The following is an 18,341-nucleotide window of genomic DNA, read 5'->3' as shown; positions in this document are numbered from 1 at the left end:
TTTAGTTGCATGGTTGACTGGTACCGGTGACCACCTTCCAGCTCCATCATCAGACCCTGAGTCATATCTTGTGTCAAAAATCTTGTTGAAATGAATCAAACGAGCCCAAACACGAAGTGGTTTAGTTGCATGGTTGAATGGTACCGGTGACCACCTTCCAGCTCCATCATCAGACCCTGAGTATCACCTAGTGCCAAAGATCTTGTTGAGATGAATCAAACGAGCTCAAACACGAAGTGGTTTAATTGCATAATTGACTGGTATCAGTGGCCATCTTCCAGCTCCATTATCAGACCCTGAGTGTCACCTAGTGCCAAAGATCTTGTTGAGACGAATCAAACGAGCCTAATCATGTTACTACATGGTTGATTGGTATCCGTGACCACCTTCATCATCATCATCAGGCTTCATCATCAGATGCTTAGTATCAGCTCGTTTCTAAACTTAAGATACAAATTAAAGGTTTTATTATATAGCTAAAATAGTTTCACTATACAACCTATACCATATGCAATGACGAAAAATGAAAATAAGCGAGTACCTAAGTAAGTACGTATAATTTCTTTCTAGTAATAATGACCTACATAAGTATGTATATTTGCACTGGATTTAGTATTTTCGTACCAAATAACATTTTTAGGACTTTGATATTCCTCCTTCCTGTCGCCTGCTTGCTTACCTACCCAGTAACTCCAGTATGCAAGCCAACAACGGTCCGCAACGTTAAGCATGCTAAAATGCTGAACTACTGTTTAATTTAAGTTTATTCTTGGTTGTAGTTTCCCTCTTTTATTGTATGTATTTTGTAATCTGTGTCTGAATTGTGTGTTGCCACTCGTTTAGTCTTAGTTTAGAACTTTAGATGTAGATTAGTTTTAAGTCAGGTACCCACTGAAAATCAGCGTCATGGCTTGCCGTGGCATTATGCTGAGTGGGGATCCTGTTTAGCATCTAAGTTGTTTGTGTTACTTGTATTGTGTGTTACTTGTACCTGATGCTAAATAAATGTATTTCTTCTTCTTCTTCTTCTTCTTATATTAAAGTACAGTTAGTGTTGTTATGATTGATTTCAATGTGCTTCACGTTCGGATCAAGAATGTTTAATCCATCATTGTAGTGCGACCGAGGGAAAATGCGGTGGAAGGGTTCGGCGACCTGAGCTCGCGGGGCCTGCCGCAGCGCGTAAAATACCTAAACTCGCTCATCCCCGAAATGTAATAGCACTCTTAAACCTAAGTATATGGTTTTAATCTCAACGCGATACTTGCACGCGTTCCCGAGATAAAGGGTCTTGACTGACAGGCAGACGGACGGACGGACAACAAAGTGATCCTATAAGGGTTCCGTCTTTTTCTTTTGAGGCACGGAACCCTAAAAACTAACAAGTGCGACATGGAGGTCGATTCTAATTTAACAATGTGTAATGGTTTCGATACGAGTTTGACGATCGTCTTGGTGATTGGCGTGCATCTCACGCGCGACTTTCACTTCATTTCGCATGCACCAATCAGAGTGAGCCATTTAAAGGTCGTATCAAAATAAGATCACAACCGTAACAAGTTGTTTAATTTGAATCGGACTAGCGTCTCAAGAACTTCTCGTCTCAAAAATTTGCGATCATCCGTTAGAGAAAATGAAGTGTATGACGCCTCGTCCCGTATTCGGACCGTTCTAGCGTGAGTCAACCTTTAGTAATAAGGTTTCGTTTGTCACTTTGTACGGAACCCTAAAAAAGATGAAAGCTCGTTCATGGTTTTCGAGTTGTAATTGAAATGAAACGATCCAAGCATGTGTTTTTAATTTATTCATCCGTGCGAATGGCGGTTTTTTGCAATTCAAATATTTTGAAATGAATAATTATATCCTTTTTATGTATTTTTTTGTTGTATGAACATTTAAAAACATGAGAGGATGCATGACAAATTTTCTGAAACCTTTTACGAATCGCAAAGTCTGTTACCAGAAGCACAGAATAAATAATAGTACCTACCTACGGTCAGAAGATTCGAGTAATGTCGCGCTGCAATACTGCTTCAGTAAAGCAAGGTTAAATTTTTATCGCATGTCACTTATGCCCGTCACTTTCGCACTTACACACTTGTTAGAACGTGACAAGCGATAAAAATGCGACCACTGTAGGGCTAAGATGGCCGGCTCTTTATCATTTGTCTCTATGGCTGTCTCGTTCTAACAAATATGTAAGTGCGAAAGTGACGCATAGCATGACAGCACCCCCACTATATACCCGTCTTTTTCTAATGTTAATAAAAGAGGGACGGGTAGTCTATCTCGCCGCGAGATACTGTCGCGCCAATCATGTGCTAGCCCGGCTGGTGATAAAAATGCGACCATGATAACGGTCTGGTGTTGTTTGAATCTGAACGATACCTTTACTCAACATGTTAGAATACTTTACCATTCCGTCGTGTCTTCCTTGACCTAACTTTAATGTGTTTGTAACGTCTTGAGACTTATAAAGCTAACGTTAGAGCAGTGCCCAAGTTTGTGGCTTCATAAAAGAATAATAGCCGCTGCATTAACTCGGTGCTCGAGGCACACAAACAGTTTTATCACTTGTGGTTGTGATTCAGCAAGCTCGATTCTCCATACAAACGTAGTTACGCTCTCATTTTAAAACTACGTGTAGGATTGTAATGAAGCTTTGTATATAGAATGACATGAGGAATATCTAGTCATGTAGGGCTAAAATGGCCGGCTCTTTATCATTTGTCACCATGGCTGCCACGTTCTAACAATATGTAAGTGTGAAAGTGAGATAAGCGAGATAGTATGACAGGTGATAAAAATGCGACCATGATAGCTGCTCTGTAATTAGTTTATTTGTATTTAGATACCATACTCGTAGTTAAAAAAATACAGCGAAAGGCGCCTATAGCCTTTATCATAAAAAACTTGTTTTTGCTCTATTTCGTTTGTTTTTTAAACTAGAGCTATATATATAAACTAATTACAGGATTTAGATATACCTTAGGTCATTGTTTGTGCAAAGTTTAATTACAATACAACACGTAGTTTTAAAATGAGAACGAAAATCCGTTTGTATCGGAAAGCGAAATTCGGCCGAGCTTGCTTCGGACTCTTAATGCTGACGGTTTGAAACCTTGACTTTTAGGTTTTAGGTCCTTTCTAAGAAGCTTATGGTGTTCCTATGTTGGTAGTTATATAACATTGTGTGACAGGGACAACATAATACATATAACACTAACGATACTATTAGAAGTATTAGAATAAATTAAATTTTTTTCAGTATCATCTGAGATGATCCAGTTAGAAGGTCGAACCATACTGTTCTACCTTAGGGGTGGCCAGGGGGCGCCATAAGCTTTCAGTAAGAAGTGCATATACTTGGAAAAATTCGACCTATGCCGCTGTGGCCCGGTGGCCGAATGGCACAGGCACCTGACGCGATAGCAGAGGACGGTATAACTTATATTATATACTTATATTATATTATTACTTATATTGGATATAAGTTACACACTCGTTTTATAATCATCATCATCACACTGGCAGTTATACTGGTCTTCCTTCTTTTGCTCTCAGCTTTCTGGTTAAAACCTTTCGGGTTCCTCGTGACTACTTTGTATATACAACAGCGTGTGACAAGGACAACATGATAGTATTGTTAGTAAACTGAAAAAAATGTCATATACTAAGAAAAATTGACCAATGCCTCCAGTGCCCCAGGCTGGAATCGAACCAGCGTCCTCTGCTATCGCGTCAGGTGCCTGTGCCATTCGGCCACCGGGCCACAGCGGCATAGGTCGAATTTTTCCAAGTATATGCACTTCTTACTGAAAGCTTATGGCGCCCCCTGGCCACCCCTAAGGTAGAACAGTATGGTTCGCCATTTTTCACTCTCGTTTTTATAGTTCCTCGCACTCACAGCTGCTTCTTAGTGCCTGCTCGCAGTAGTTTATTAGTGTTATGAACATCATTTCCAAATACCAAATTAAAATAAATGGACAGAAATGTATAATAAAAAATATGTTTTATTATACAGGGTGCTTCCTGTAACAGGAGCAATAAATTAAACTGTAGGCTGTACTCCTCAAAGTGACCAACATTTGTTTAGTAACTTTTGAAAATAACTCATGTTTTGATTTTTATTACACTTTTAAGTTTATTATGTTGTTATGTATACAAGCAACGTCAAACACACTGATGTCAGCGTACATTGAAGGCAATATTTATTTTGTATGAAAAAGAGGAAGTCTAAAGGATTCATAATTTTAAAAAATTGCTGATTAAATGTTGGTCAGTTTGAGGAGTACAGCCTTTACTTTAATTTATTGCTCCTGTTACAGGAAGCACCCTGTATAATGACTTTAACAAGACTCCACAGGATTGAGCTGTGTCCTATAAAGCTTGTACACATTGCCCCAAAACTGCTTCCGTCTCCTAGTCTCCAGTGAGGTCTGACCGCCATCATGAGGTTCCCGTCGCACCGCATGTGCTGTCTACGCGCGACCATGCGGTGGTTGGATTACTGAATGTAGTTAATTAAGTATTATAATAGGGAATATTACACACAATTCTGCGGAGGGGGCGTCATTAGCACAAACAGTAAACAAACAGACTTGATGCATCAATGTCATATTTATTCGTAACAAAGAATCTGTGAAAACTTATCGAAAAACTGTTTACGGCATAGTATTACCTATATATAAGTTATACTCTATGGTTTAAGTTAAGGTTTGTGCTAGTGCTGCACTCTGGCGGCAGAACATTGCAGTAATACACCCTATTCATTTAAAAATTCTGTCATTAGTTCGTCGCGCTCTTTGTAGTTAATACTATTTAAAAACAATCTGTCAAAAAACATATATAGTATTTAAAAATTAGTCTTGTTACATAAAATCTCAACAGGATTCCACAGGATTGAGCTGTGTCCTATAAAGCTTGTACACATTGTCCCAAAACTGTTTCCGTCTCCAGTGAGGTTTGATCGCCGTCATGAGGTTCCCGTCGAAGCGCATATACCTCATCTTGTGGGGGCTGTTCACGCGCGGCCAAGCGATGGTCGTAAGGCAGCTTAGGCGTGGGGTTGGATTGCTGAAATATAATAAATAAATAAATATTACAGGACATTCTTATACAGATTGACTAAGTCCCACAGTAAGCTCAAGAAGGCTTGTGTTGTGGGTATTCAGACGACGATGTATATAATACCTACCTATACAAATACATAAATACATAGAAAACACCCAAGACTCAGGAACAAATAACTGTGCTCATCACACAAATTCACAGGCAGGGTCACTACCCACTAGGCCAGATCAGTCGTCAAAATATAGATATTTTTAGGGCTCCGTACCCAAAGGGTGAAAACGGGACCCTATTCACAGAATAAATAATAGTACTAAGTACAGAAGACTCACTCTCTAACAAAACGCGTCTGTTACGATCAGCACAGATATGGCCGCTAGGTGGCGACAGCGCCACGCGCGGCTTATGGCTTTCCCCAAAATTGGGGCCGAACGGATGTACTTTTAGCTACCTGTAGCAAAGCGACGAAATCGCGGAGTGAGACACGCCTGCCCTATTACTAAGACTTCTCTGTCCGTCTGTCTGTCTGTCACCGGCTGTATCTCATGAACCGTGATAGTGACAGTTGAAATTTTCACAGATGATGTATTTCTGTTGCCGCTATAACAAAAAATACTAAAAAGTACGGAACCCTCGGTGGGCGAGTCTGACTCGCACTTCCGGTTTTATTGTATGCTTAACGACCTCTTAGCCTAGTCGGAGGTGGCCTACGAAACAGGAGGTCTCGGGTTAAAATCCTGGTAAGGGATTTATTTGTTGCGTCCCAGATACCTACTTAATCATTCCTGAGTTATGGGTGTTTACTAAGTAAGGCACCTACTAATGACTTACGACATTGTGGAATGTCTATTAAGTTCCATGTAATTGTCCCAATAAGGCCTAGTTTACTCTCTGGACTGGAAGGTTAGAAGGCAGTCGCTTTCGTAAAAACTAGTGCCTACGCCAATTCCTGGGATTAGTTGCCAAGCGGACCCCAGGCTCCAATGAGCCGTGGCAAAATGCCGGAACAACGCGAGGAAGACGATGGGATGAGTGGAATTATGTCTATTAAAATAGTAAATTATGTGATATACAAGATATTAACGAATGTTAATGACGATGCATAAAAAAAATGTTATTTTAAATACTATGCATATAAAGCAAACGGCATAAATAAACAAAAAAATCTGCAAATAAATCAACTTACTCATGTTTTACAAAGTTCGTTATCAACTCTGCGAATGTTTCTACGGCTCTCATATCTTCAAAATTCGTGATTAATGATGAAACAAAAGCATGCTCTGATGCCGCGCTATGTCCTGCCACTGTAATGTTCTCATACATTGAATCGTACGTCTTCAGGTTGCCTTTATAAAAGAAATCCATCAAATAAACAGGCATCCGTTTACAATGATATTCTACAGATTTCAAAATGCCATGCAATACAAGACTATCCCCAAAATACTCCAAGTTTTCCACCAGTGTCTCCACGCCTATAGTTCTATTCCCGTAATAAAATATCTTGATCGCTTCAGCTAAAATCCTTTTATCTTCCTCAGTTTCAAAACGTAGATTGCCTGGCAAGAAATACTCGAATTCGTTTTCCAATCTCTCTTTAAAGATCTGTTGATAATACTGCGCACTCTTGAGGAAAAGCCCCTCTAACGAAGAGAAAATTAGCATGACTGGTACCTGTTCGTATTTACCATTCACCAGCATGTCATACGGTGACTCTTGCAGAAATTGTCTAATATGCGGTCTTGCCCTAGATAAAGTTTCAATGCATGGCGAAAATCCGACAGTCCCATCATTCAAACTATTATAGTACAGCTCATTTACGGTAGTTAAATCATCTACAATTTTGTTTCTGTAAAACAGGGCTAAATCGTCTATATCTTTTGGGACAAAGTTTAAAGTTTCTGCTAGCTTAGTAGCCGTTCCTATTGGGTTGACATCGACTGACCATGGAGACGTGGCTGATCCTGATTCCACTATAGCCCCTTTGAATAAACCAGCACCCATCTTCGACATGATTAAAAGGTCTACAGACACGGCTCCGGCATCCGTACCATAGACGACCACATGTCGTGGATGTCCACCGAAATTGATAATGTTTCTTTGGATCCACTGCAATGCGGCTACTTGGTCCTTCAAGCCGGCGTTGCCGGGTGCGTCCTCAGTGCCGAGGCATAAAAAGCCTAAAACGCCTAATCTGTAGTTGAACGTCACCACTGCGATGTCATGTTTAAGGAGATACTCCATGCCTGTGGTTGGGCCGGTTCCTCTGATGAAAGCGCCTCCGTGGATGAAGACCAGGATTGGTAGGGGACGTCGATGGTGATGTCGGTGGACGGGGATCGGGGTGAAGATGTTGATGACGAGGCAGTCTTCTTCACCGTAGCCGGATTGTGGGCACTGGACTGTTCTGTTCGCTTCGTACACTCCATTCCATGGCATTGCTGGTAATGGACTCTGGATAACAAACGTAGTATATATTTAAAATAATTATACTTAGAATTTACAAAGAAACCTTGCACCAACCATGGGTTAGCCACTAACTCGAAGTTAACCGTTAACCTAGGGTTAAATTGGACTGGTAACTTTGGGTTGAACCGGTTAACATTGACCGGTACTGTATCTACTAACCTTAAATCGATTTTCTCCTACCGGTGGCGCAGCGTAAGGTATCCCTAAATAAGCCATGTACGAAAAATCAACACTTTTCACTAATTTCCCTTTCACAACCCCATTTTCCGTCGTTATATAAGGAGGCGAAATGAAGACCTCTCGAATCTCACTTCCTGCCCCACTGAATATATAAAGACTAAGACAAACTAAAACGGAAAACCAAGACATTTTCTTTTTTTAATCGTCTGTCGAGATAGTTGACCAACTGACCATGCTAGGTAAATGGCAGTTTGGAATAGACTGATGCATGAAGCAGCTACTTCTGAGATCATATAGTTATCAAACATAGCGTCATCTAATATGAATAAACAAAACAGTAATAGCAAACGCCTTGATGTTTGCATGTATTGTGAGATACTGTCAACAATAGGTGCTGATCATTAAAATCATTGTATTATTTGCTACAAAAGAATTCATTCCTTTCATTGTGAGTACACCAAAAGAAAAGTTTGTATTAACAATTAACAGTAACCAAATATTTTGTTATTAGTGTTACTACTTACACAAAATTAGGACTTGCGACTGCGGCTATGTCTTACACCAGTCAAGAGACGGTTTTTAATAAATAACAAATTTGATTTTAGGATAGTAGTCTATATATATAGTTTTAAGTGTCACAGACTCTCCTGAAGCTTTTTAAGTCCTTACCAATCAATTTCCACCATTTTAAACATTTTTCAAAAAACAAAACGACAGAAAATTTATATTTCACGAGAATCGGTTAAGAAGTGCGATCTGGGGCCTTACCATGACGTCCTTATTGCGATTCTGTTTAGGACCCAAACTCAATCGCTAAAGGACGGAGCTATATGTATATAAGTCGCATAGCTCCGTTCTTTAGCGATTCAGTTTAGGTCCTAAACGAGAATCGCAATAAGGACATCATGGTAAGGCACCTGCAGAGAAGAACATTCGGACATATAGCATAGCAATCCAGCGCGGGAACGCTGCCTGCGTGATGGGCACCTTACCAAAGGCGCAAAATTTCGATAGGTATTTTTAATTTTTTAGCTTTAGTATTAGTTGTACTTAATTTTAGTTTTATATTCATTTTATAACACTTATTATGCAATAAATGAGTTATTTTCTTCGGACATACGCACGACATTGACAAATGTACTTACCGTGTTCAAGTAATCAGTGTAATCACAGTTATTTCGCCACGGGCGGCAAAATGTTCATAGCGCGAGCACTCTAGGGAAGACTTCCTATCATTATTGACATATAGGTATCCAAGAAAGGGCCTTACGGGTAATAAGAATGGGGCCAGTACAGCGGTGTCAGGCACACGAATTCGAGCCAATCGTGCGTGTCTAACGCCAAAACGCAATTGGTTGCTGAGTTCGCATCACGCGCGCGATTGGTCGCAACTAGTTGCGTTAGACACAGCTTGACTGCACGATCGGGTCGAATTCGTGAGTACAAGTGTGACAACACTGCTGAACTAGCACCATTATTAGTGCCGTAAGGCCCGTCCTTAGATATATGTCAATGCTGCCTATCCTGTTACTTAGATCTCAAAATAAGTTACCTCCTCACTTGGACACACGCCAAGAGGAAATTTATGATGGTTATAACTCAAAAGTTTCGCCGTACGTAGGTAATAATATAAATGCATTCGCTAAAGGAATTAAGCCAGAGTTGCTGGTAACGCAATTTACATTTTGTACAATGAGCGTTTTCCGGAAATATGTCACTTAGGTACCTCTACCTACCTACTTATTTTTTATTTTTATTTATTTTAAACTTTATTGCACAATATAACAAATAAAGTACAAATGGCGGACTTAATGCCTAAAGGCATTCTCTACCAGTCAACCACCAGGCTAAACAGAAACAGTAGGTGCAGGCATTAAACAAAAAAAAAACGCAGAATAGGTAACTTAAGACAAAAAAAATATAGCGATATATAATACATACTAACGAAAATAAACTTACATATACATACTATAATTAAATAAACTTACATATATATTAATTTATGTACCCAGTGCAAAGAATACTATGCCTACGATGGACAATTAACCAGTGAGTATTTATTATTTATATTTATTTATTACTAGCTTTTGCCCGCGACTTCGTCTGCGTGGAATTAGTAATTTGGGTAGGTTTGTTTTTATATCCGATCTGTTTTTTATCGATTCACCATACAAACTTCTACTCCCCTTTTCACCCCCTTAAAGGGTGATTTATAGGATAATAACTACCCTATGTCGGTCCCTGAGACTCAAACTATCTCCATACCAAATTTCATCTAAAACGGTTCAGCGATTATTGTTTGCCCATACAAATTTCCACCCCCCTTTTCACCCCCTTAATGGGTGATTTCTGGGATAAAAAGTATCCTATGTCCTTTCCCGGGACTTAAACTATCCCTATACCAAATTTCAACTAAATCGGTTCAGCGGTTTAAGCGTGAAGAGGTAACAGACAGACAGACAGACACACTTTCGCATTTATAATATTGGAAAAAAGCGCTGGTGGCCTAGCGGTAAGAGCCTGCGACTTTCAATCCTGAGGTCGCGGGTTCAAACCCCGGCTCGTACCAATGAGTTTTTCGGAACTTATGTACTTACGAAATATCATATGATACTTACCAGTCGCTTTTCGGTGAAGGAAAACATTGTGAGGAAACCGGACTAATCCCAATAAGGCCTAGTTTACCCTCTGGGTTGGAAGGTCAGATGGCAGTCGCTTTCGTAAAAACTAGTGCCTACGCCAATTCCTGGGATTAGTTGCCAAGCGGACCCCAGGTTCCCATGAGCCGTGGCCAAAATGCCGGGACAACGCGAGGAAGAAGAGAAGAGAGAGTATGAATTTAAAAAGCGGCAAAGTTTCTTCAAAGCATTATGAAGTTAAGCATGCAATTATGGCTCTTTTTGACAGCAAATAATATAATTTTTTTGTATTAGAATGTATCTGTGGAAAAGTTTGTACTCACTACTTTAAGGAAGATTACCTATATTGAAAAGGAAAAATATAATTTAAAAAATAGCTTTATATTTAATTGATAAGTTTTCCATTCCGTGAACTTTGAGAACCTCCCTAGCATGTTCTGTCGTTTATAATAACATTTTTACTAATGACTGCCAGCATTTAGGGTTCTAAATGTAAATAAACTGGTTGGACTATAGGGATCGTGCTCGTTGGAGGATCTCCCATCTTGTGGCCTAAATCGGAAACATAAACTTGACATTGACACATCACGTTTTAAAGTGTTGCCCCCTACAGTTCACGCAAGCTATGTTGCGCGTTGTAGGTTCTGCCATCTTGTGGCGTAAATTAGAAACTTAAGCTTGAGCTATTTCGTGCTATACAGTTCATGCACGCTCCTTAGAGCCTCCTAGGTTCCGATGACCTTTTAATAGGACACAATCGAATCGAAGTTAGAACTATATATCAATTATCAATACATAATTATAAAAGTCGTTGTCGCGTCCGTCTGTATATTCGCGATACGTAAAAACTACCAAACGGATTTTCATGCTGTTTTCACCAATCAATAGACTGATTATTGAGGAAGGTTTCGGTGTATAACTTGTAAAGGTTTTGTGTAAATTTTTTGGACTACCCGTGCGAAGCCAGGACGGGTCTCTAATAATAAAATAAAAGAATGTTCACTGTTTTTTTAAATCTTTTTATTTAATCTTTTTATTTAGGTACTAAACAGATATCGTACAATATCATGAAAAACATACATTTGCATTTATTATGGCTTAAGAACTGACACGAGATCCAAAACAAGTGTACACTGTACACATCATGTTTTACAGATTTTACAATTAAGCGTAAATGTTACAAAATAATAGCTACAGTAAAAATCGCACTCTAGGTTTTATCAGAGGTGAGTCCAAAATGCATAGAGTAGGACCAAGCTAATGCATGGTATTTTGCAATGACAAATTATGGCAATGTCACCATTTATGTCATATTTCTGTGAAAATAAGACTCTTTTTTCCCACCTTTTACCACCAACATTTTGTTAGAGTTAAATAAAAACAGTATAAATATAGAGTGATTTAAATAATAAATAATTATAAGTCGATTAGTGTTTTAGTAAACTGCCTCAAAAGTGATCAAACATATTGAAAGAGATTAACCGGCACTAGTGCAAAAACTATAATATATGTAAGGATAAATTTAATCCATTTAGATTATTTTTCAAATGATTTTATTAGGTAATTAAACAGTTTAGTATTTAAAAAAATTCAAGGCTGGTTACTGAAATGAAACATTTAATCAATTTATAATAACTTATTATTACAGCAAAATTTATTAAAAAAAATTGGCTGTGGCATACTCATATTTTGTCTGGTCTGATGTTGATATTTGTATGGGAGAGTCAATATTTTTTTCATGATTTCGGTATTGGTTCCACAGTAAAAGTTGTTTAGTATGACCTATATATTCACACTGTAAATTATTGCAGTTGACTATAAAAACATCCTGTATTTACCTATAGTGTTTTATTAGTACGTATTGAACTCTAACACAGTTTTGGTGGTAACTACTGGGAAAAAAAAATCCCACCTTTTACCAGTGGTAACTACTGGGAAAAATACCAGTGGTAAAAGGTGGGAAAAAAAAATCCCAGTAGTTACCACTGGTAACAACTTGGTGCTAACTAGTGGGAATAACCCTTTAAAAAGCTTCTATGTTTTATGGTTTATCAATAGTAATGACAATCTTAAGGCCCCAGTACGCAGTGGTCAAGAATGGTCCATGACAAGCCAGCGCCATTGTGTACAGCATACAATGGCCGATGACTGGCCATCATTTGTCTATCGTGATGCGCAATCGGGAAGTTGTCGGTTTTCTTGACACTTCAAAGGAATCGTGGCGTAGCGTGGCCTGTGGTGTTCACACAGTCGCCCATGGCAGTGGCTTGGCACGTCATCGTTAGCCATTGCGTACTGCGGCCTTTACAGAGTTACAATATTCCTAAATGTAAATAAACGGGTTAACAGCCGTGACAGGCTTCTTATACAAAGCATACAGCTCGTCCCACAGACGCTTTCTCGAGCAATTGTAGTGTTGTCGCAAGCTGAACTCCTGGTCGAGGTGCAGGTACGTCAGGTTGCCGGGTTGGACTATGGGCCACTTTATTGGGAGCATTGGGGTATGATTCGGCGTTGGGTCACTGAAAAATAATTATACAATTTCTAAGCAAGTGTTTGTTGATGAAAAACTTCAGAGCCATCGAGGTGAGTTCTAAATACTTAATTTTATCATAAAGCTACAGGGGTGCCATAGTCACTGTGTGACAAAACCCCTTTAAAAATTAAGATAAAAAAAATCATAAAGCTACTTCTTAACTGAACGTTATTTCTTGTTTTATAGTGGTAACAGACTATCGGACCGGACCGCGACCTTGAGCGTCACACCCATAAGTGAGAGCGAGAAAGAGATATATGTTTCTCGCTCACACTTATGGGTGCGACGCTCCAAGGTTGCGGTCCGGTCCGATAGTCTGTTACTAGCTTTAATACCGTTTGGTTTGAGTTACCGTTATTTAAAACAAAAATAACTGAGCGTACACTGTGGTATTTAAATAGACCTAAAATACCATACGCTTCTAGTTAACTCTATGGCTGCTGATGCAACGTTGGCGCAACTGTGCAGCGACGCCATTTTCTTTAGCTCTCACCAGACGCTGACGCTCAAAATACGCTAGTGCGGGGTGGCCCTAAGTGGTAGTCGCAAAACACACTGGTAGATTAATACACATGGACAGATAATTAAACTAAGTGGACAACTCACCTAAACTTTGCGAAATTCCCTATGAGTCGTGCCAGACGAGTCACTGTCAGTCTGTCACTCCGACTCGTTATCGGCACAGTCGATATTAGGTTCCTCGCAATGTCACCATGCCCTGGCAGGTTTATGTACTCGTAGAACTGCTCGTAACCTCCCCGTTCACTCTTATAAGCAAATTCCAACAGGTAAACCGGTTTACCAGGTTCAGCGTACTTTTCTGCTGAAGTTAACATTCCATGCATTATAAGAGAGTCGCCGAAAAAATTCAAATATCCTAACAAATGCTCGTCATCTATTACCCCCCTGGGACCAAAGTATTCCCGAATTACTTTCTTTATAACTGGTTTCCTAGTCGGTTCTCTGTCAATGTTAAGATCTTTCGGCATATATGCAAGGAAATTTTCGTTCATACCAACTTTGTAATCCAACTCATAATATTCTGCGCTTCTTAAGTAAAGACCTTCTAGAGAGCTATGTACAAACATTATTGGGATATCAGAATAGTTCCGAGATTCTAATATCTCAAAAGGTGGATTCAATATAAATGCATCTCGGGAATTATATTTGTTCTCTACACACGGGACGAAACCGAATGTCCCATCCGTTAAAGAGCGATAGAGCCTATAGTTGACTTCGCTCAATTCATCGGCCGTTCTGGTGTGCAAGAAGTGAACGAGTTCTTCCAAATTCCTGATCGGTGATTCTGGTTTTAGCATATTGGCGAATTGCTTAGCAGTATCAATGGGTTCGGGGTCCACTGACCAGACGGAGGTGGCAGATCCGGACTCGATAATTGCCTTTTGGAACAAGCCTTCCGGCGCAGCCAGTATGTGGTATTCGACCGACGCGGCGCCGGCACTCATACCGTATACGGTCACCATGGCAGGGTCTCCCCCAAATTGCTGAATGTTTCTTTGGACCCATTGAAGTGCTGCAGTCTGGTCTTTCAGCCCTGCGTTTCCGAGAGCTTCCTCTATTCCTAAACATAAGAAGCCTAGTACTCCGAGCCTGTAGTTTAATGTGACTACAATGAAGTTCTGTTTGATGAGGAGACCGAGTCCTTTGGTCGGTCCCGAGCCCATGAGAAAGGATCCCCCGTGAATGTAGACGAAGACGGGGAGCTGCGTGCGGAGGGTGGTGGGGGTGAACACGTTGACGACGAGGCAGTTCTCGTCGCCCATGCCTAGTTGAGGGCACATGACTGTCCGGTTCGCGTACAATATATTTATCCATGGTTTAGGAGGGAATGGAGCCTGAAAAAGAAATTACTCGTTAATAATAATGATCTGTTGAGACTTGAGATTGTCTGTTGGGCTAATATAATGAAAACCATTTGTTAAACTGTTTGATAGGGAAATAGAGTTCATTTATAAATGCATAAGGAATCATCGGGGAGCCTTATTAGCTTGCCATCCTACACTACCGGTGCTTGAAAATGCTCGGAGTTTATGAGTTAATTTTACTCACCATAAATCGACTACTTCCAGTCGGTGGCGCAGCATAAGGTATCCCCAGGAACGCGAAGTATTCTGAGTCACTGTCTTTCTCCAAATGCCCTCTGACAATCCCACTGTCGATTCTCACATCTCTCGAACCGCTCGCATCACGGAATGTCCAGATTTTTAGGCTCTCCGAAAGAGGCGAAGGTGAAAAATTTATTTCTTCCGAGTTGGATAATGGTCGTTCCTCGCTGTATTTATCACGGCTTTCTTTGTCCCATCTTTCGGGGCTTAAGGCTGAGGTGTAGCCAAATATTAGTAGGCATGGTAAAAGCATTTTTGTTCGCAGCTCCTTAATATTTGAAAAAATTTTTTTTTCTTTAAGCGCGCTGTAAATATTGACTGAGGAGAAATACCAGGGCAGTTACAAATTTAAGAATCACTGATGCATTTGGATTAAGGTCTGTTCTGTAGTGAAACTCGTTTCTAATTTAGTGAGGTGCTTACTGTAGCTAATTAGAAACACGTCTGCCGTGAATTGTGTAGGATATCGATAGTTATTATTGTTGACCGTCCATTTAGAAGATAATCAGCTATTGTGTTGTATTGTAAGCAAAACAAAATAGATTTTGTCATGCTTTACAGTTTGGCTTCGTTGAAAGTATAATATTTGTAAATACTCCTATATTTCGGTAGCGCACAATGTCACAAAGTGCAAAAGTGTCAAATGTACAAAAGAAACACAAAGGTGCAGTAAATTATTAAAAGTTACACTATATTTCAAAAACAATGCTTGGAAAAACCGACAAAGTCCGAGTCTGTCTGGCATATGGTTCCGTACGTCGTAAAAAAAATACTGAGTAATTATTTAATGTGTTTAATCAACAAAATTATTAGTTAGGACCCCAATATAAGAATTACGGCATACATTGTAATTTACTAGAAAATTTCACATTCTTTGAGATTAAAAAAAAACCCTTATTATAAAATGTACCTACTTTGCACACTACAATATTTTTGTTACAAGCAGAGCACGAATTACTAAACTAATTAAATTACATTCTTTTATAATTATTACAACTTTTTGAACACTTAGACGGCTATTACAGTCACCTGCAATAATATGTTACCCCTCGAAGGCAGCAAAAATATGTGACACGCTCTTGTAGCTCTACAAATAAGATCGTGGCAGATATTTTTGCGGCCTTCGTTGTGTAACATATTATTGTAGGTGACTGTACCAGCAAAATCTCGCTGTAAGTAAGGTAAATGTACTGGTGCTCGACGCGGTCCCAGTCCATGTCATCTTGAAACTTAAGCCATTGTCAATAGAGGTGACAGCAGGGTATCATCTATTGGGCATTAGCATGTCGAGCACTAGTACATTTACCTTACCGTGAAACTCGATAAATGCTGCTAGTATTTTTGATCCTTTTGGACTAGCTGAAATGGAGCAATTTATACCTTTTTTTTTGCATTAGAAAAATGGTAAACAATCTTGACATGTCTTTTAATTGAAAACGCTTTTAAAAAATATGTAAATATACATCCTTGCTATGTAATTGTTACCAGGGATGTTGCGGATGCCGATTTTTTGACATCCGCGGATGCGGATGTGGATGCGGATTTTTAAAGGCTCACATCCGCGGATGCGGATGTCAAGATAGTACCATAAAAAACGTCAAATATTACATTTTAGTAATTATTTTTTCAAAAAACCGGCCAAGTGCGAGTCGGACTCGCGTTCCAAGGGTTCCGTACATTAAGTCCCACTCACGCTTGACTGCTCATTTCTAATAGGTTTTTTTGGTTAATGACTAAATTACCTAGCAGTCTAGAACTTACGCCGATGCTAAGACGTTCCTGTACCGACCTGTTCCACATCCGCATCCGCATTAAATCCGCATCGATTTTATGCGGATGCGGATGTTGAAAATAATGCGGAAGTTCCGCGGTTGCGGATGCGGATATTCGCAACATCCCTGATTGTTACATTGCTCTAATTTATTTTTCAAAAGTGCTTTCAATAAATAGACACGTCAAGATTGTTTACACTTTTTCTAATGCTAAAAACACGAAGTATAGATAAGTACCGTAAAACGGGGTGAGTAGGTTTCGCGGGGAGAGGTGGGTTATGAATGGGGAGAGAAGGTTTGAGAGGGGGGTGACAAGGGATTTTAAGGCTACTGCTACAAGAATAATTTATTCCAATTTAAAATGGAGCTATAGTAATACGCTCAATAAAAAAAAATCGATCCAACAATCTTCCAAAATCATCTTTGTATGAAAACCCCTCTCACCCCAAATACGAGGCACTACGGGGTGAGGTGGGTTTTCCTCTTTATCGTCAAAGTTATGAAATGGAACTACCCAAAATAAAATAAAAACTAAAATACATTCGTCCGGAACACTTATTATACACCATTCAGTTTTCATATGTAAAAATAAAATGTTATCGAGGTTTGAATTTCAGTTTTGACCCTACTCACCCCATTTTACGGTAGTTTTATTAAGCTAGTTTTTGTTATTTAAGTTAGTTTACAATTTGTTTTATATTGAAAAATAATAACAATGAAATTATTGCAATGGCGCCTAATATTACGTTTGTATTCTACATATAATTTTGTGATATACCTGGGTCTGCTTAAGCCAAAGACGAATACACTTTATTGAGGAACAAAATAAACTGTTACTTATTGATCTTATAATAGAATAAATCTGTTATCAAACTTTGTAGTAAATTTTCAGTAAGCTGATAACGATAAGTGCGATAGATAACATTATTATGACGGGTGACGTTAAAGATATGTCTACATGTATGTAAGTAATAGTGATTTGTGTAACAAGAGAACAAAGTTCGATATTTCTCCGAGTGCTTATTTTTATTCTCGTGCAAGCGACTAACCTAGATCGCAATTTACAACCGATTCTCGTGAAATATTGTTATTTTTTTCAAAATGGCGGAGTCATACATTTATTCAGTCTTAAGCTATTATGCTCGCCAGTTCTACTGCTCATAGAGCCACTAATATAGAATCAACTGCTATTATGGGTACAAATCTGTCAAAAATCCACTACGTGCGGCAAACAAAATCACAATTTTACTATTTCATCAGCATTTATTTCTCCGAAAGCGAACGGCAAAGGTCAACACTGAAGTATTCATTTATGCCGATTCGGCACCAATCAACGAGCTGTGTTTACAATTGTACGGATATTTCGTAAACGACGAAATAAAGTGACTCATTCACTTCAAGAGGATTAATCGGAGTGCAAAATACACACACACACACACACATACACACACACAAACGCACATTCGCGCAGGCCATAAGCAATTATTATGTTTTCTCGGATATTTGTATTAGTTAGATATAGTTTTAGTTCTAGTTATAGTTTTTAGTTTTA

The 18,341-nt window shown here is 39.2% G+C and overlaps 3 protein-coding genes across 3 annotated transcripts in view; all 3 read right to left on the bottom strand.

Annotated features, from left to right (window-relative positions):
* Positions 1-18,341, bottom strand: part of LOC134655832 (molybdopterin synthase sulfur carrier subunit) — a 226,791-nt gene that overhangs the window by 207,603 nt on the left and 847 nt on the right. The window lies entirely within an intron of this gene.
* LOC134656092 (esterase FE4-like) lies at positions 4,884-7,905 on the bottom strand. Its single transcript, XM_063511610.1, has 3 exons — positions 7,696-7,905; positions 6,257-7,521; positions 4,884-5,076 (listed from the first exon to the last, which is right to left on the bottom strand). The coding sequence occupies exons 1-3, from the start codon at positions 7,903-7,905 to the stop codon at positions 4,884-4,886; spliced, it is 1,668 nt and encodes a 555-aa protein (XP_063367680.1).
* Positions 12,669-15,303, bottom strand: LOC134655810 (esterase E4-like). The gene is made up of 3 exons (XM_063511288.1): positions 14,962-15,303; positions 13,498-14,747; positions 12,669-12,877 (listed from the first exon to the last, which is right to left on the bottom strand). The coding sequence occupies exons 1-3, from the start codon at positions 15,268-15,270 to the stop codon at positions 12,679-12,681; spliced, it is 1,758 nt and encodes a 585-aa protein (XP_063367358.1). The 5' UTR covers positions 15,271-15,303; the 3' UTR covers positions 12,669-12,678.

This window comes from Cydia amplana, chromosome 17, assembly GCF_948474715.1.
Source record: "Cydia amplana chromosome 17, ilCydAmpl1.1, whole genome shotgun sequence".
Taxonomy (NCBI): domain Eukaryota; kingdom Metazoa; phylum Arthropoda; class Insecta; order Lepidoptera; family Tortricidae; genus Cydia; species Cydia amplana.
The sequence above is the reverse complement of the archived record's forward strand: the minus strand, read 5'-3'. Positions and strand labels throughout refer to the sequence as shown.

Bases quoted from the DNA above. Each gene is read 5' to 3' on its own strand.
- LOC134656092 (XM_063511610.1), bottom strand. From the start codon at position 7,905: ATGTCTTGGTTTTCCGTTTTAGTTTGTCTTAGTCTTTATATATTCAGT. The intron at 7,522-7,695 runs GTTAGTAGATAC...TTTGTTATCCAG, and splicing joins TAGGAGAAAATCGATTTAAG to AGTCCATTACCAGCAATGCC. The intron at 5,077-6,256 runs GTAAGTTGATTT...ATTATATTTCAG, and splicing joins ACGAACTTTGTAAAACATGA to CAATCCAACCCCACGCCTAA.
- LOC134655810 (XM_063511288.1), bottom strand. From the start codon at position 15,270: ATGCTTTTACCATGCCTACTAATATTTGGCTACACCTCAGCCTTAAGC. The intron at 14,748-14,961 runs GTGAGTAAAATT...TTTCTTTTTCAG, and splicing joins CTGGAAGTAGTCGATTTATG to GCTCCATTCCCTCCTAAACC. The intron at 12,878-13,497 runs GTGAGTTGTCCA...ATTATTTTTCAG, and splicing joins GGGAATTTCGCAAAGTTTAG to TGACCCAACGCCGAATCATA.